Source organism: Myotis davidii, unplaced genomic scaffold (assembly GCF_000327345.1).
Source record: "Myotis davidii unplaced genomic scaffold, ASM32734v1 scaffold332, whole genome shotgun sequence".
In the NCBI taxonomy this organism is placed as follows: Eukaryota; Metazoa; Chordata; class Mammalia; order Chiroptera; family Vespertilionidae; genus Myotis; species Myotis davidii.
In genome coordinates, this window is record NW_006285779.1 from 4,893,989 (window position 1) to 4,913,866 (window position 19,878).

Genomic DNA, 19,878 nt, shown 5'->3' on the forward strand with positions numbered 1-19,878 from the left:
GGGTGTGGGAGGGACGCACACGGGACGGTGAGGGTGGGAGGGGACACCCGCCTAGCCGGCTAGATCAGCGGAATCAACCCTGGCCATCAATGGGGTGACAGATGTTGCAGGCAGATCACCCTCGCGTCAATACTTATGTACTAATCACAACATTCCATTCATTTATCAAGCCATGAACTAAGGTTTTCCTATGGGGGGAAATAAAGATTAATCTCATCCCTTCTTGTATGAGTCACATAATACACTTTTACCGAAACTTCATTCCTGAATCTCTAGCAGACCGAGCAGAACAGTGGAATTCTGTAGCACCAGAACCCTCAAGGATTCTTTGTAGATTTCTGTCTGTTATGCCACCCCCTGTTGGAAAAAATAAGTAATACATTAAAGTAGAATAGAACTTTGCATAAAATTTAATAAATAATAAATTTCCATACTGAAGTTTCTCATTAACTCAAGAATTATTCTCTCTCTCCTAAGCTAGAATAAAGTTAGAAAAGAATGATGAAATACAAACTACAGATTTTGAAGAACAACCGAAAAGGTCACAGAACCTATGATGGAATCTGCTATATCCATTGGTTTATATAACAATGTTATATGTTACAGACTTTAAATCTAAAGAGATTATTCTGCCCTAACCGGTCTGGCTCAGTGGATAGAGCGTCAGCCTGCGGACTCAAGGGTCCCAGGTTCGATTCCGGTCAAGGGCATGTACCTGGGTTGCAGGCACATCCCCAGTGGGGAGTGTGCAGGAGGCAGCTGATCGATGTTTCTAACTCTATCCCTCTCCCTTCCTCTCTGTAAAAAATCAATAAAATATATATTTTTTTAAAAATAAAGAGATTATTCTAGGGCAAGGAAAATCATCGAGCGCTCTATCCCTGCTCTCCCTCAATTAAAGAAAAATCAAATTAAAACCAAAGGAGGCCAGGCTAGAGGACAAAGCTACAAAAGCACAGCCTTAGAAATGTCTCTGAAATGGAGCCGCCAAGATTTTCTCTCTGGATCAGCATTCAAAGACCACGATGTCAGTGGAAACGGGAACAATGACGGGTATTATACAGTTTATTCATTATATGAAATTCTCGTTTCATTTCACAGAAGAATCTGAATCTACTTTATAAAAACTGCACAGTCAAGTACTTCATGATGACTCATTTGTTTTGATGAACAATATCTAAAAGCTTGTATAGAAAGAATCATATTCTCAACTGATTCCAGATTATAAATATAAAGTTATTGATCTTTATATCCTTGTCTCCTAATATACAGGAGTATTAAATAAATATTTTTAATGACTGATAAAATATGTACTTTGTATCTCAAGTTGCTGAAGTAACTTGACTTTACACACTCTTTTGGACTCATTAACTTTTTTTTTCTTAGAGGCACAGTAACATCACTGAGCCCTAAGACGTAAAAAGAATACAGACTGAGAAGTTAGATTTGGATTGGAATTCTGGCTTCACCACTGTAACTCCTCACAGCTATGTGACCTTAGATAAATTACTTTAAACCATTGAGCCTCAACTTTTTTTTTTTTTAAATATATTTCATTGAACTTTCACAGAGAGGAAGGGAGAGAGACAGAGAGCCAGAAACATCGATGAGAGAGAAACATCGATCAGCTGCCTCCTGCACATCCCCCACTGGGGATGTGCCCGCAACCCAGGTACATGCCCTTGACCGGAATCGAACCTGGGACCTTTCAGTCCGCAGGCCAACGCTCTATCCACTGAGCCAAACCGGTTTCGGCCGAGCCTCAACTTTTTTAACCAAAAGAGGGGTTTCCTCAGAGCTTGTTATAAGGATTAAAAGGCAAATATGTTATTTCCTTCTAACACATAACAAGATGTCTGGCTACTGAACCTATGTTGTTCCAGTTATCAGCAGCTTTAGGACACAGGTAATATATTTTCGAAACACAGAGTAATACATCTTTAGAGTTGGAACCAAAGAGGACAATTAGTTCAATATCCTCTCTTTACAGGTGAGGAAATGAACCCAATTATGTTGTAAGCTTCATTATGAAAATCCCTAAAGGGAAACCACTATGTTCTATTTATCTTTAGATTTCTCCATGATCAGGAGCACATGATTCAACTGTGCTGACTACATGGAAGAATATTCATTAGACATTCAGTTTGACTTATCTAGGAATTTTTCCTTGTTGGTACTTATTTTCATGAAATTTTAATAATTTCTTTATAGATCTATTCTGTGAGCTCGAGTAAAATGATTACTTCATATTCATTTCTGTCTTTCATATCCACCACAAAACTTAGCATATAATTATCACTTGCTTGGTAAGGTTTGTTAAATAACCACAAATATTTTTGTATACAACATCTTCTCACCTCAAGGGTAAGCCTTTTGAGGAAGTAGTTCCTTGTGTAACTCTGCATGCCTTGCACATAGTAGATAACTTCAAAATTATATAATAAGCAAAGGCAACCTTAATATTAACAATTATCTAAGCCCGGCTATTAACTGTCAAGACTAAATACATTTTGTTTTAAATGGAAATGCATTAAAAACAGTTAAGTGTCTTTAATAAAGGTCTCAATTTGACAGATAACATATGCTTTCTGTCTGTTCACATTTCAGGGACTTGCTACTGATCAAAACTTTCCTTACTTTCTGATGCTATCCCTTTATCTGGCCTCTTTTTAAAAGTTGACCTTTAGCCGAAACCGGTTTGGCTCAATGGATAGAGCGTCGGCCTGCGGACTGAGGGGTCCCAGGTTCGATTCCGGTCAGGGGCACGGTCCTGGGTTGCGGACACATCCCCAGGAGGGGGTGTGCAGGAGGCAGCTGATCGATGTTTCTCTCTCATCGATGTTTCTAACTCTCTATCTCTCTCTCCCTTCTCTCTGTAAAAATCAATAAAATATATTAAAAAAAAATAAAAAAAATAAAAGTTGACCTTTAGTTGGCTATCACCATTTTGACCCCTAGTTAGTCTTGGCATCACTGGTAGTGAGACAACCAGACACCCTATGCCTTCTGATGTGATATAATATGATATATACAGACTCACCCACAAAGTACTCTTACAAAAATATTTAAACAAAATCTAATCAAGCCTTATGATCTAGCTACCAGTTTATAGGCAGTGCAGTGGCTAGGAAATACACACTAAACAATATCAAAAGGAAGCAATTTAATAAATCCAGAAAGTAGGACATTTTACAGGTAAGTGGCCCAAACTGTTTAAATTTCATTTTTTAAAAATATATTTTATTGATTTTTTACAGAGAAGAAGGGAGAGGGATAGTTAGAAACATCGATGAGACAGAGAAACATCGATCAGCTGCCTCCTGCACACCTCCCACTGGGGATGTGCCCGCAACCAAGGTACATGCCCTTGATTGAACCCGGGACCCTTCAGTCCGCAGGCCGATGCTCTATCCACTGAGCCAAACCGGTTAGGGCTTAAATTTCATTTTTTTAAAAGACAAGAAAAACTTCTATATTAAAAAAATATTAAGATAACAACCAAGTGCAATACTTATTCTTTGATGGGATCCTGATTTGAACATATCAGCTATAAAAAAACATTCTGGGGGCAACTAGAGAAAAGAGGGTATTGATTATTAAATGGCATTAAAGAATTAGAGTTTATTTTGATAAATATAATAATGGTATTGTGATTACAGTAAAATGCCCTTATTTTTTAAAGATGCATAAAGATAAAATGTCGGGATGCCTTTAATTGAACTTTAAAATACCTCAGGATAAGAAGAAACAAATGTTACAAAATGTTAAATCTATAAAATGAGTATATGCCTTTTTCTACTCTTTTATATGTTTGAGAAATTTAATAATAATAAAAATTAAGATAATATTTATATTTGTCTCCCTCTGCTTCTAGGTCACCTTATCCAATTCTTTAAAAATTATTCATTTCTAATGATCTGTAATGTACTTAATTGATCTTATAGTTATCATCAGGAGCACATGATCCAACTGTGCTGACTACAGGGAAGAATTTGGTGATCAGATTTTCAGGAACTGAGTATTACATCTATCCAGGGATATTATGTTTGCTTATACTTTGTTAACAACTTGGACATTTGGCCCTAACACAGAGTAGCAGCAAATCTGGTGTGCCTCACTAGAGATAAACATCTTCACTCATAACATTCTACTCTATAGGAGCACAAACATGGGGAAAGCCCAAGTCTAATCTACTTCCTTTTTTTGCTCTTCTCTGAGCTTATCTCTGCTAAAATGTTCTCTTCCTTCTACAGTTTTAAATTCCAGCAGAGATCTGCCATCTTAAACAATTTAATCAAATGCTATATTCTTTCTGAACATCAGGCACTAAAACTTTCCCCCATACTGCCTGCCTCCTTTGCTCTTCCTTCATCAGAGTTCAGTGTTATACTAGTGAGTGGATAGATAGATAAATACCTGGCATTACCACAATCCTGCCTTTTGCCTGAAAAAAGAAAAAAAAATAAACAAGTAAATTTTAATATTTTTCTCTAAATGAGATAGTAAGGCAGTGAGAACAGAAACATAAGTATATTAAACTTTAGAAATTACTATTAATGTTTACTTTTCAGTAGATCTTTTGTTTCTCTGGGACCTTAGGTAAGTAAGATGTTCAGCAAAGTAACTCTTTCTATCCAGTTATTTATTGTATTACTTTAAAAACCTGCACTGTTATGAACACAAAGAATAGAAGGCTACAATATAAATACAGAATAATCACACCACTTTAAGAAAAGTCATTACTGAAAGATAACACTAATCTGAGCTTTGGTAGATGATGGGATGGAAGTACGGGGGGTGCAGGAGACAGCCTATCCGTCTTTCACTCTCACATAAATGTTTCTCTCTCTCCCTCTCCCTCTTGCTCTAAAAAGCAATTAAAATTTTTTTGTTGTCGTTTGATTTTAAAGTGTCTCTCCTCTCCCCTGACATGGTGAACAAGAGCAAGTTCCTACTCTCATGGAGTTTACATGTTCAAGGAAGACAGGTATATTTATTTAATAAAATTTCAGGTAGCAATAAGTACAATGGGAAAAAAATTAAGCAAGGTAATAAAGAGTAAAAGGGAGGGGATACTTCATAAAATGTAATAACTGTTAGAGAAATAAGTGGAACAAGACTGTTTAGCATTCTCAAATGTACTGAAGGAAGCTTCTATAAAACAAAATATTATCTAGAAAGGTGAAATGATTTTAAGAAGAAAAAAAGTATTACTTAACTGTTTCTTCTAAGTGAAAACTTTCTAAGACAGAAAAATGATACTTTTAAGAGATTAATCCTATCACTTTTTTTGGATTATTTATAGCTATATGCTCGCTTAAGGTTATAAAGTGATTTAACAATATAAAGTCGACTTTTTGTTATCTGAAGTAATCCACAACTATTCTAGGAGGTAGGTGCCACTATTATGCTAACTTTGTAGTGGAGGGAACTGAAGTTTATGATGTTAGGGCAAGGTCACTACAAATAAGAGGCAGGGCCAGGATTTAAACACAGACCTTTCTAGCCCCAAGGCCTAGGCAGGCTTTAACCAGCACATGTATAATATACCTTGAAGGTAATTGCCTCAAGAAGTTAGCATGATCCCACTTACACATGAAATCTGAAAAGGTCGAATACATAGAAGCGGAGAGTAGAATGGTAGATACTAGGGGCAGGGAGCTGGAGGAAATAGGGAGATGTTGGTCGAAATGAATAAAAATTATTCATTTCTAATGATCTGTAATGTACTTAATTGATCTTATAGTCGTGTGCTCCTGATGATAACTATAAGATCAATTAAGTACATTACAGATCATTAGAAATGAATAATTTTTAAAGAATTGGATAAGGTGACCTAGAAGCAGAGGGAGACAAATATAAACCAACAGAGTTGCAGTTATGAGGATGAGTAAGTCTGGAGATCTAATGTACAGCATTGTGGGGGTTCAGAACAAGCCATTCCAAGATGTGACTCAGTAGCATGCTGATTAATTTGAGCTTTACTTTGAAGTTTAGCAGCAGGTCTAAGAGAACTTCTGCCTCTCCCTCCCCTCTAACTAATTAGAAGAACATAGAGATCTTGCCCATAATAAGCCATTATTAGAGATAACTTTTTTTGACCTATCCATAGGGTAGGGCAAACTTCAATTTACTAAACCTCTGTTCTTATCATCCTGCAATGACCTTTGGAAGCCCTCATCATGCATCCCTAACTTAGGATGTCCTATATACTCATGCTCCCTTTCTTCCTCTGAACTTATGGGGTTCCCATACATATGTATGTATTAAATTTGATTATTTTCTCTTGTTAATCTGTCTCATATTTATATGATTACTAGACCAGTCAGAAGAACCTTGAGGGTAGAGAAGAGTTTGTTTCTCCCTCACAATATTATAACTACAGTTAATAATGCTGTATTTAAAATTTGCTAAGAGTAGATTTCAGGTGCTCTCACCACACACACACACACACACACACACACACACACACATACACACACACACACACAAGCACATCACTTGGTCATGACCATAATACAAATGCCCTGTACTTACTATACACTTAATAAATATTTGTAAAATCAGTAAGTTCCAGACTAGCAAAGTCACATCAGATTCTTATGTGAAATTCCTAAAAATTATTTTCATGACGCTGAAACCGGTTTGGCTCAGTGGATAGAGCGTCGGCCTGCGGACTGAGGGGTCCCAGGTTCGATTCCGGTCAAGGGCATGTACGTGGGTTGCGGGCACATCTCCTTCTGGGTTACCAGTAGGAGATGTGCAGGAGGCAGCTGATCGATGTTCCTCTCTCATCGATGTTTCTAGCTCTCTATCTCTCTCCCTTCCTCTCTGTAAAAAATCAATAAAATATATTTTAAAAAAAATTATTTTCATGACATACAAAAGATGTCTACCCAGGAACACTAAATATTATTATTAAAAATAGCAGTAGTAATAATAATAGAAACTAACATGTATTAAGGGGTATTATATGCCAAGCGCTGTGCTAAAGCTCTTAGATATCTTATCTCTACCAACCTTCAGAGCAATCCTATAAAAGGAGTATTAAACTTATCTCAACTTCACAATGGAGAAAACAGAGGTTTAAAGGTTAGTGATCTACACCACATTACACAGCAAATAACTCTCAAACCTAAGTCTCAAATCCAGAACACTTTCTTCTCAAAGTCCATACTCACTAATTAGAATGCTTCTATACTGATGTCAGAAAAATACAGGCATCCCCCAATTATAAAGCCACCTTCTGACTGCTCTACAAATGATGCTAATTAATGCACAAGGGCATACAAGAGAAAAATATTGTATTTCCTCCTATCCTATATAACAGTGGTTCTCAACCTTCCTAATACTGCGACCCTTTCATACAGTTCCTCATATTGTCGTGACCCTCAACCATAAAATTATTTTCGTTGCTACGTGATAACTGTAATTTTGCTACTGTTATGAATCGTAATGTAAATATCTGATATGCAGGATGTATTTTCATAGTTACAAATTGAACATAATTAAAGCATAGTGATTAATCACAAAAACAATATGTAATTATATGTGTGTTTTCCAATGGTCTTAGGCGACCCCCATGAAAGGGTTGTTTGACCCCCAAAGGGGTCGCGACCCAAGGTTGAGAACCGCTGCCATGTAATAAAAGGCTAATATGCAAATCGACCAAACTGCGGAATGACCTGTCGCTATGACACACACTGACCACCAGGGGGAAGATGCTCGATGCAGGAGCTGCCCCCTGGTGGCCAGTGCGCTCCCACAGGGGGAGCACCGCTCAGCCAGAAGTCGGGCTCATGGCTGGCGAGTGCAGCCGCAGTGGCAGGAGCCTCTCCTGCCCCTGCAGCAGAGCTAAGGATGTTTGACTGCAGGTTTAAGGGGAGCAGGCCTAAGTGGGCAGTCAGACATCCCCTGAGGGCTCCCAGACTGTGAGAGGACCCCCACCAAGTGCACGAATCTCATGCATTGGGCCTCTACTCTTGATATAAAGAAAGTAATGAGAGAAGAATATAGTTTTAGTTTTAGAATTCACCTAAAATGATAATTACCTCAAATTTTATATGGGATCCCCTGAGAATACATAAACAATCATTGAGAAGATATGGCTTAAAATATGCAATGCTGATGGCAGAGAAAAAGTAAAATTTGCTCTGGTTACCCAAATTAGGAAAGATCCTTAGGCATTGTCTATAATCTGATTTTAAGAGCCTTGATTACTAAAAGAGCTCATGTGAAAGAAGTAAGAATTATATAAATCTATTATTGCATGCTTGTTATTTTCCTATAGAGTAAACTTGAAGTCAGTAATATTTAGTTTCACAACCCATCTGAACAGCAGAATATCGGAAGAACCACAACAGTCTCAGGAAGAAAAGAAATTGCATGTACCTGATCTATGAGTCGCTTTATTAGAGGCAGCCCTTCTAGCGCTGAACTGTCACAGCCACTGGTCAATACGCGCTCAAATCCCAAGGTTAACAGAGTCTCTAGCGCTGCCACTGGGTCGTGAACCATGTCAAAGGCTGAAATAAATAAAATTGATTTGAATTGTGAACAGGTATCAGTAACACAGTGATGATTAAAATGTAGTATACTAGTATACACAGTGCTATGCTGGACCTGGCTGGTACTGGCTTGCAGGAGTCCATCGTTAAATATTCAGAAATTTTATAAACATGATTGTTAATCCATTGGCAGCTTGAAATCACTTAAGGTGGGAGTATTTTTTTAAATCCTCACCCGAGTTTATGCTATTATCGATTTTAGAGAGAGAAACATCAATTGGTTCCCTCCTGTACGACCTGCAACCTGGGTATATGCCCTGACTGGGAACTGAACCCTAGACCTTTTGATATACAGGATGATGCTTCAGCAAACTGAGCCACACTGGCCAGAGCAAGGGGGGAGTATTTAAACCACAGAAATCAACAAATACTACATATCAGGGTTTTCCCCCAAGAGCCAGTTTACCAGCCACCACAGTCTGCATACAGCTGATGGAATGCACGATCATTTAGGTGGTACACGTCTGAATAGATGCATTTACTTAAATGCAGATCAGAGTGAAAATTTTCCATTTCTCATTACTTAAAAAAATTTCTCTTTAAAATAAATTTATTTAGGATTTATTTTAAGAAAATTATTAAATAAATTTGCACAGGAAGCAATCAGGTATAGTAAAATTATAAATGTGATAGGCAAATGACTCAAACTTGGGAAAGTCTGCCTGAGGCTTCAGACAAACTGAATAAGTAGGATGAAACATTACTCACCTGTTCTAAAAAAGACCTTGGTTCACATTCTCGTTATTGACTGATAGCTTGTACTAATCTATTTACCCTGCATACCCCAGGCTCACTGTACAAAGACAGTTGTTTACAACGGATTGCATGAGGTTTCTTTCCCATCTTACTTTCTAAAAGGCATCTCTCCTCCTCCAAGAGTAAAGTGGCACTAGAAACCTCAAACAGAAAAATTACTTGTGCTTTGGTTTTCAGCATCGCTATATGATATGGAAGTTCTAATATATGAGGAATTAGGTGCTAGGACCCTTCCTTTCATCATTAAGTGCATGGAGGCAGCTAAATCTACTATTTTCCTTTTTTGGTGGCAGCATCTTCTCATCAGTGATTACACTATCATACTATCTCATTAAACACATGAGTGAAAAAAATGTGGAACCCAAGCCCATATAAAAATTTGAGAATATGAAAATGTTTTTTAAATTTATTGAATAGTTTAATAAATTTATATAAAATAGGTTAGTATAAGTGCCTGCAGGTATGACTAAAAAGTCATTTTTGTGATATAAAGGAAAAGAACAGAAATTTGAAATGATTTTTTAAAAAAAAATAGAGAATTGTATTTATTTTAAAAAAATATATTTTAATTGATTTCAGAGAGGAAGGGAGAGGGAGAGAGAGAGAGAGAGACATCAATGATGAGAGAGAATCATTGATCGGCTTACTGGGGGATCGAGCCTGAAACTTGGCATGTGCCCTTGACCAGAACTGAACCCAGGACCCTTCAGTCCACAGCTTAATGCTCTATCCACTAAGCAAAACTGGCCAGGGCTGAAATGATTTTCTTAGTTTAAGAACAAAAAGATATATTCAATATGATGGGTTTATTTTGAATTATTTACAATATCAAATTTTAAACTATAGCCGAAACCGGTTTGGCTGAGTGGATAGAGCGTCGGCCTGAGGACTGAAAGGTCCCAGGTTCGATTCTGGTCAAGGGCATGTACCTTGGTTGTGGGCACATGCCCAGTAGGAGATGTGCAGGAGGTAGCTGATCGATGTTTCTCTCTCATCGATGTTCCTAACTCTCTATCTCTCTCTCCCTTCCTCTCTGTAAAAAAATCAATAAAATATATTAAAAAAAAATTTTTAAACTATGTTTTTCAGGTAAATGTTTACTAATTAAAATTACTTGCCATATTCAAACACTTTTTTTTAACTAGCCTCAAGGTTCTGATTTTTAAGCAACCTAACATCTTTTAGTTATTGTTAGTTAATGAAAAGCACTGCTAAATAGCATGTCAAAAAAAGTTTTGTGGTGGTATTACCCATTTAAAGAAAAACAAGGTAATAATTGCTTTATTTCTAGTTTATATAAATGGATGCAAGTGCTGGTATCTACTCTTATCCTAATCTCTGAATGCCTACAAAAGGTCAGAAAAACATTCAACAATTTCTCAAACATGCTACCAAGTCAAAAAAAGATTGACTGAAGACCTCCTTCTTTCCTTGTACAATAGCAGCGCCCTCTGAAGGCAAAATGAAATGTTCCTTCATTTTACCAATGTTTAGAAAAGTGTATAGAAATTATAACTCTGATTCATAGGCAGGAAATACTTTTATATGAAATTAGATACACTTTAGAAATTATTCTGATGTAGATATAGATAAGTTATCAATACTGTAAAGCAATTTTGTGCACTGTAGTGAACATCTATCTGTTCACTGACAATCCAGCATCTATTTCTTCTTTCCTCCTTCCTAACAGAATCCAGTTCTTTTTCATATATCCACCCCCTCTCTGCCCATGAATCAAATGTTCTCCTAGGGAAGCTGACCTCACTCCTAGATACAGAAATAAGTCTTGTCAACTTTAACAAGCAGTAAATTTCATTTCACTGGTCACAGTAATTTATTCTTTTGGGGGTTGCATAAGACCTAAGGCAACCTAATAAAAATGAATCTCAGGATTGTTGCTTAGAATGCTGTAACAAGTATATGTACTCATAAGCAATGCTTATTCTCTCCCTCTATTATAGTCCCCCACCATCTATATATACATATGTGTGTGTGTATATGTAAATAGATTAATTTCAGAGAGGAGGAGAGAGGGAGAGAGATAGAAACATCAATAATGAGAGAGAATCATTGATTAGCTGCTTCCTGCACAATCCCAAGTGGGGATCGAGCCCACAATGCAGGCGTGTACTCTTGACCAGAACTGAACCTGGGACTCTTCATTCTGCAGTTTGATGCTGTATCCGCTAAGCCAAACCAGCTAGGGGGCCCCACCATCTATTTTTCTTCACCACTATCTATTTTTAACAACTTTTCAAAACTAAGGCTTTATATATTCTAGAAACTGCATTTCTAAATTGACAACTGTTAGTCCCAAGATCAGTATAAAGAAACCAATTGGGCCCTGGCTGGTGTGGCTCAGTTGGTTGAGAGTCATCCGCTGAGCACCGAAAGGTTGCAGGTTCAATTCCTGGTCAGGGCACATAGCCAGGTTGCTGGTTTGATCCCCAGTAGGAGTGGGTGTGGGAGGCAGCTGATTGTTGTTTCTCTCTCACATTGATGTTTCCCTCCCCTCTCACTTACACTCTCTCTAAAATAAAAAAGAAGAAGAAAAAGCCAATTGGTAACACTGTAACACTATGGAATTGTGTTCCAAACAAAGCTTGTGGCTTTGGTGAAATTAGAAAGCTGACACTATCCAACAGAATTTCTAAAACGGAAATGACTCACCTCGGTGGAAAGTGACGGGCAGAGGACGGCACAGAGCTATAACAGGAAGTCACAGAACAACATGAGTGCTGAGGTCATCACTGATCACTATATACAGAGTTCCCCCTGTTAGATGGGACTTTTATGTATCTTCCTCTCCTAAGTGAACTGAAATAATAATAAAATGGCAGCCTTTCAAGTTCAAAAGTCCTATGTTTCCATTAATCTCTGATTTTTATATTTAAAAAATGATCATATACTTCTCAGGGGCACTAAATAAAAATGATATAATCTAGCTACTATAAGGGCAGCATTATATCCTCTGAGGATCTTCAAGAATACTTGGCCTAGTAACATAGATAGTTTACTTCTGTCCTCTCCACATTTCCCCATCCTCACCAAATGCAAAAGCTTTTGTGGTTTTTGGTGCAATAACTGAAAGAATCAAGGTAAACTTTCCTTCAATTCTTCAGGAACGTGGCAAAACCTGATCTATAGAAAAGAGTCAGGGAGACTATGCCACACATACCCCCCGGCACAAACATCTAAAAAAACGACTATTTATTATAGTTTATACTAACTTATACTAGTGCCTGAAAAGTCAGCTCTGTGATTGTGCTTTTCTATATTGGAAATATTAAAATGCAAGCATCATTAGAGGCTTTTTGGTCTCAGATATAAATTCTTACCCACAAGCGACGTGCACAGCTCTTTGTCAATGTGTCCATCTTCAGTCAATGCCCCAAATACCAAACCATCAGCACCATAAAGCTTGGCAAGACGAATGTCAGCCTTCATCACCTCAACTTCACGATCTGAATATAAAAAATCACCTCCGCGTGGCCGAATCATCACAAAAACTGGGATCTGGACACATTGCTTCACTACTTGAAGGACACCTGTAAGAACAGGAATCAGACTAATTAAAATACAAATATGAGCTAGAAGCTCAAGGAAGTCAATAAAATATTATTGGTCTTGCGCTGGCCAGTTTGGCTCAGTAGATAGAGTGTCAGCCGGAGGACTCAAGGGTCCCAGGTTCGATTCCGGTCAGGGGCACATGCCCGGGTTGTGGGCTTGATCCCTAGTAGGGGCATGCAGGAGGCAGCCGATCAATGATTCCCTCTCATCACTGATGTCTCCATCTCTCTCTTCCTTTCCCTTCCTCTCTGAAATCAATAAAAATATATTTTAAAAATATTTTGGTCTTTTATATATATACTCTTATGATAGTATCACTTCTATAAGAAAAGGAAGAGTTGACTGAGGAGACCAGAGAAAAGTGGACCTAAAAGGAAAGAGGATACTGAGAAGAAAAAAATAGCCCCAGAAGTTAAGTAATAAGAAAATCAAAGATAAAAGAGAACAAGTTAGAAAACAGAAGGAAGTTACTGCATTTTAAAAGCTCTTGTCAGTTCCCAGAACCAGGAGGTTGAAGTTCGATCCCTAGCCAGGGCACATCAGGGTGGCAGACTCGATCCCCAGTAGGGGGCATGCAGGAGGCTGCCGATCAGTGATTCTCATCATTGATTTTTCTATCTCTCTCTCCCTCTCTTTCCTCTCTCTGAAATCAATAAAAATATATATATTTTAAATTATCAGGCAGGAAAACAAGATGCATCATGTGGCAATAAAATCAATCCAACAAAACCAACCTAGAACTCATACAGATGGCAGAATTAGCAGTCAAGTCATTAAAATAGCTATTTTTACTTTATTCTATTCAAAATGTTAAGAAGCTGCATGGGAGATATTATAGACTCAAACTCTAGAGATGAAAACTAAAATGTGTAAGATGAAAAACACAGTAGGTGGGATTAACAGTGATGAGACATTGCAGAGAAAAGTTTAGTAAACTTGAAAATAAAGCAACAGGATCTATACAAAATGAAACAGAGAGAAAAAGAAGACAAAAGAGAAAAAGAAGACATCAGTGAATTATAGAATAAATATAATCAATTGAAAATATTCAATTATAAGTGTAACTAAAGTCTCTAAAAGAGGGAGTGAAGGACACTGAAAGCTGAAAATTTTCCAAAGGTGATAAAAAGTATAAACGTGCCGAAACCAGTTTGGCTCAGTGGATAGAGCATCGGCCTGCGGACTGAAAGGTCCCAGGTTCAATTCCCGTCAAGGGCATGTACCTGAGTTGCGGGCACATCCCCAGTGGGAGGTGTGCAGGAGGCAGCTGATCGATGTTTCTCTCTCATCGATGTTTCTAACTCTCTATCTTTCTCCCTTCCTCTCTGTGAAAAATCAATAAAATATATTTTTTAAAAAAAATAAAAATAAAAAATAAATAAATAAAAAGTATAAATGTACAGATCTAAGAAACATGAAGAAAACTACACTCAGGTACATCATAATCAAACTGCTCCAAACCAAAAATAAAGAAAAAATATCTTAAAAGCAACCAGAGCTTGTTTGGAGGTTCTGCAGGGGAGCACAGCTCCTCCTATACCCTTGACCAAAGACCGGTCCTCCCCTCTTCATTCAAGCACACACGCAGCTTCGGGAGGGACACACATGATCAGTGAGGGAGGAAGGGGACACCCACCCAGCCAGGCAGATCAGCCCTGTGATGATCAATGGGGTAACAGATGTCGCAGCCAGACTGCCCTCACATCCTAACAGATAACTGACTCTTTAAAAAATAAAGTTGTGAAAATCGTTGTGAACCTTGCAGGCAGGTTAAACAAGTGTGGGGTGATCAACCCCAGATTTGATGTGTAACTCAAGATCTAGAAAATGGCGGACTAACCTGCTTCTGGCACATCAGTTTGGTTTCATTGTACTGACAACATCAGTGGGCATCACAGATGATGAAGAAGCAAGACCAAAACACACAGGAGGGAAAAGCCTGGGGTTCTTTTTCTAGGGATGTACGACATGTGCAAATAAAATGCCTCAGTGAAAATAATAATAAGTAGTGTGCAATTTTTAACATATGTAGAAATAAGACGTATGTCAACAACACAAAGACCAGAAGGGGAGAAATGAAAACAAACTCAATAAACTAAGGATGCCAAAATGGAAAGATAAAAGAAAACTCTGGTTGTTGATATTACTGCACAGCAATTGAACCAATATTAAGAGCAACTACCTACATCTCAACTTTTTAATGTCTAAAAAATCTACTTGATCACATCTTTGATAGACAAATTTATTTACAACCATAAGCATATCTAACTAATACAATATCCATAGCATAGTTAACATGTTAGTAACATTGTAAAGGATTCCAATGAAACAAATTATCAATTGTCTCCAGGAATCCAAAAAACGGACACTTACCCATGCTGGGTGTGGTTCCTCCTTCCAATAAGCCAGAACATAATTCAATCCGACTAGCACCTGTGATTAAAAAAAAAAAAATTTTTTTTTAAATTAAAAAATATTTTTAAAGGCACCAAAGGACTTGTATGCATGCATATAAGCATAACCAATGGAAACAGACACTAGGGAGGTAAGGACATGGGGTTGGGGATGGGGGGTGGGTGTGTGGCAGGGGAGAGGTCAATGGGGGGAAAAAGGAGACATATGTAAGACTATATGTAATACTTTAAACCAGGGGTCCTCAAACTTTTTAAAGAGGGGGCCAGTTCACTGTCCCTCAGACCGTTGGAGGGCCAGACTATAGTTTTAAAAAAAACTATGAACAAATTCCTATGCACACTGCACATATCTTATTTTGAAGTAGAAAAACAAAACGGGAACAAATACAATATTTGTATTTGCATGTGGCCCGCGGGCCGTAGTTTGAGGACTCCTGCAAAGAATTTTAAAACAAAGCATTACTCAAAAATTACTGCCCAAAATAAACTCTTACTAAATAGCAAACTTAATATTTTTTTCCAAATATAGAACAAAAAGTGGTAGAAATAGAGAAATCAAATTATAAAACTAAAGTAAAAGTCTATTTTTAATTCCACCTATATTCTCCAACTCACATTATGTTACTGGTAGTCAACTTTAAGTGTTAACTCAAGTTAAACTAGGTCTCTTAAAATTTTGTATTACAGTGTTGTCTCTCCATGTACAAGAAAGAGACTTAGAATAAAGAAGTTTCTAGCCTTAGCTGGTTTGGCTCAGTGGATAGAGCATCAGCCTGAGGACTGAAGGGTCCCGGGCTCAGTGCCGGTCAAGGGCACATGCCTGGTTGCAGGCTAAATCCCCAGTAGGGGGTGTGCAGGAGGCAGCCAATCAATGACTCTCATCAATGATGTTTCTATCTCTCTCTCTCTCCCTCTTCCTTCCTCTCTGAAATCAATAAAAATATATGTTTTTTAAAAAGAAGAAGTTTCTAGATTGACCACAGTGGAACTCTGGACTCTTCACTAATAAGAAAATAACCATGTTTTCCAAGAGTCTTTATTATTCTAAGCTTTAAAAAAGCATAGTTAATTTAAATAGCTTAACTCAAGGTAATCTCAAGAATAGGAAAATACTGAAAGCTAAAGAACTATCCGACTATGGGTTATGTCAAAAGATATCAGGAACTAGTTGGAAAAGGCTACTCCCTCCCAGCCTAAAATGGGACCTTTTGAGCATCAACAAAAGGAGTAACTACAGTGTGTTAAAAGACATCAAATATGTCTAAATCTAGGTTTATAATGATAAAAAAATTCACTGAAGAATAGAGAACAAACTCATTATCTCAAAAATCAGTAAATAAGGGAAAAGAAGCAAGTATTTATTCTGCCTTTCTTGTATGCCCAAACAGATGATGAGGGAAAATCTTCTTTATAGAAGTATACTACTAATAAAATGTAAACAAATGCTAACTTTAATACTGTACCATTCTGCAAACCCTGCTAAAATTATTAGATGAAAATTAACAAGCAACCTTATAAAGAATCGATTAAGCTGACAATATCTGAATCCACTGATCAATCTTAATATCACAAAATAGAAGAAACTAAGATGTTATCCTCTTAATTGATGTAACAGAGAGTAGTATAACAATGTTATCTGTAAAGTGCTTATAAGAAACTCAGATCTGAATTTGATTAAGCCTCTGGGTTAACCATAATTTTACAGGAAACATAAGAGTCTGAGGAACATATTAAATGATACTAAATATACAGTCAGCAAAAATATTCTAAAAGATGAAAACCACAGTTTCATTAACAAACTACAGGGGGGAAAAAGAATTAAAGAAGAGAAACATTGAAATAGACAAAAGACATAACAAATAACTCAAAGAACTGTAAAACAAAACAAAACTGTATGAGCTAATAGGAGAAATCTGAAAACTAACTGGGTATTTTTGATGACATTAAGAAACAAAGTTTTAAGACATGTTAGTGATCCTAAGGTTATTATTTTTTAAAATTGTCCTTTTAAAGATACATACTAAATTATTTGAGGATGAAATGACATGATGTCTCATATTTGCTCCAGAATAATCTAAGGGTGGAGGAGGGAAGGTAGTTATATAGATCAGGGGTCAGCAAACTACTATGGCTCAGAGGCCAAAGGTCCACAGTTCATTTTTGTTATGGCCTGCAAGTGGAAAAAGTTTAAAAAAAAGAACATCTTTATTGACATATAATTCACATGCCATACAATGTGCCCACTTAAAGTGTATGATTCAATGGTTTAGCATTCTCACAAAGCTTTGCAGCCATTACCGTAATCAATCTTACCACATTTTTAATCCCACCCATTAGCAGCCACTTTCCTCTCCCTCCACGTTCCTCAGTCTTAGGCCACCACTAATCCACTTCTGTCTCCATAAATTTGCTTATTCTGGACAGGTCACAAAAGTGGAATCATACACTACACGGTATTATTTTTACTATTTGTTTTCCCACTTATAATAATCTTTTAAAATTCATCTGTGCTGCAGCATGTACCAGTACTTCATTGTTTTTTATTGCCAAATTAAGAATGGTTTTTACATTTTCAAAGGATATGTTTTAAATATATATTTTTATTGATTTCAGAGAGGAAGGGAGAGGGAGAGAGAGAGATAAGACACATCAACGATCAGAGAGATAATTACTGCTTGGCTGCCTCCTGCACGGCTTGCACTGGGGATTGAGCCCGCAACCTGGACATGTGCCTGACTGGGAATCAAACTGTGACCTCCTAGTTCATAGGTCGATGCTCAACCACTGAGCCACCCAGGTCAGACTCAAAGGATTATATTTAAAAACAAAGATGATGCAGTCCTGGCCTGGTAAGTCAGTTGGTTAGAGCATCGTCTGGGTATGCCAACGTTGCAGGTTGGATCCCTACTCAGGGCACATACAAAAATCAACTAATGAATGCATAAATAAGTGAAACAACAAATTGATCTCTCTCTCTAAAACAAACAAACAAATAAATTAAAAAAATATTTTTTAAAAAAAGATGCAACAAAGACCAAATGTGGCCAGCAAAGTTGAAAATATAAACTATGGTTGCTCTACAAAAAAGTTTGTAGACACCACCACCCTCCCACCCCACTCCAACACCCAAAAGAGATGAAAGATTGGTCCTGTACTGAAAATGAGGGAAGCAAAGTAATGGGTACATGGGGATTCATTATACTATTTTCTCTATTTTGATATATGTTTGAAGTTTTCCATAATACAAAACTAAAAAACTTCCTGATCCTGAGACGCTTCCTTATTAAAGCAGTTCACAGTGCAAAAGAAATCTTAAGGTAAAAATAATGTAAAAAAAAAAAAAAAAAGATAAGCTAGAAGTCCTAATAATGAAAATGGTAACAAATCTCTTAAATCATCTTTAAATCAATTAATTTTTAAAAAATTAAATCTTTGCTAAGTTCAATAAAAAAAGATGAAGTTGATGAGTAAGCACTATTGTGGACACTAACTCAAAATGTAAACTACTAGGGAGTAAGACGAAAAAATCATAATTTTCCAGGTTTTTTAGTTGTTTTCAAAAGAATTAATAGAATCCTTCCTAATCACAAAGGCTCCCAAGGTCAGTTCACAGGATTCATTTTCAGACTCTTAAAAGGACTATAGCCCAGCTGGTGTGGCTCAGTTGTTGAGTGCTGACCCATGATCCAAGAGGTCACTGGTTCAATTCCTGGTCAGGGCACATGACCGGGTTGCAGGTTTAATCCCTAGTTGGGCACATGCAGGAGGCAGCCAATTGGTGATGTTTTTCTAGCATTGATGTTTCTATCTCTATTCCTCTCCCTTCCTCTCTCTCTAAAAATCAATAAAAAAACGTATTTTTTAAAAAAAGGACTGGAAACTGTCATTCATTCTCTAATTTTTCTTACCTCCTCTTTCTGCATTTACAGCCGACTCCACTGAATCAACACACACTTCCATGAGAAATCCATTTGCTGTTCCTAAAATACATGAAAAACAATGCAATACCATGATGGGACTATTTATCCAGATCTATCCAGCACTATAATTTTATACGTATTTTGCTGCCAAAATTCAAATGTCCATTATAGTAAAGTGTATAAGTACATAAGGGGCCATGAATACAATAAAATATCATGTTAATTATAAAACTGATGTCTTTGGACTATGAAATAAGAACACTAACATATAAAATATTATACTGAAAACAATATTTACTGAATGCCGAATTAATCTTCCTAAAACACAGACCTCATCATCACATTCCAGGTCCAGATTCTTTCAGTGCTTCTCAATGAGTGCCTGCAGAAGACGTTTAAACTTCTTTACAAGAAATATATGTTTAAGTGCTAGGATGGACCTCAAATCCTGGCCCCCTCCAAACTTGTATGATTTTAGAAAAATTACTTAGTCTAAGTTGTCTGTACAACAGAGTAGATTTTAGTACCTACCACAGAGTAGTGAAGATAAATCATGTAAAGTGATACTACCAACTAAGTGTGCAAAAAGTACTAGTTTCATTAACTACAAGGTATTTTCTCTATATGCCTCCAGTTGTCCCTAATCCTCAT

At 37.0% G+C, this 19,878-nt stretch overlaps 1 protein-coding gene across 2 annotated transcripts in view; it reads right to left on the reverse strand.

Moving 5' to 3' along the window:
- The window catches only part of CUTC (cutC copper transporter), a 21,110-nt gene extending 1,334 nt beyond the window's left edge, over positions 1-19,776 (reverse strand). Inside the window, exons 1-8 of one of the 2 annotated variants that reach the window (XM_015559358.1) lie at positions 19,559-19,776; positions 19,216-19,287; positions 15,267-15,326; positions 12,662-12,871; positions 11,994-12,029; positions 8,392-8,525; positions 4,417-4,444; positions 252-357 (exon numbers count right to left, since the gene is read on the reverse strand). In XM_015559358.1, coding sequence (XP_015414844.1) covers positions 252-357; positions 4,417-4,444; positions 8,392-8,525; positions 11,994-12,029; positions 12,662-12,871; positions 15,267-15,326; positions 19,216-19,267 — 626 coding nt within the window. In that variant the 5' untranslated portion in view covers positions 19,268-19,287; positions 19,559-19,776. Of the gene's footprint in view, positions 1-251; positions 358-4,416; positions 4,445-8,391; positions 8,526-11,993; positions 12,030-12,661; positions 12,872-15,266; positions 15,327-17,328; positions 17,461-19,215; positions 19,288-19,558 lie in introns of those variants that run through there. The other variant, XM_015559359.1, reaches the window with a different exon arrangement.
- Between the last annotated feature and the right edge of the window lie 102 nt (positions 19,777-19,878).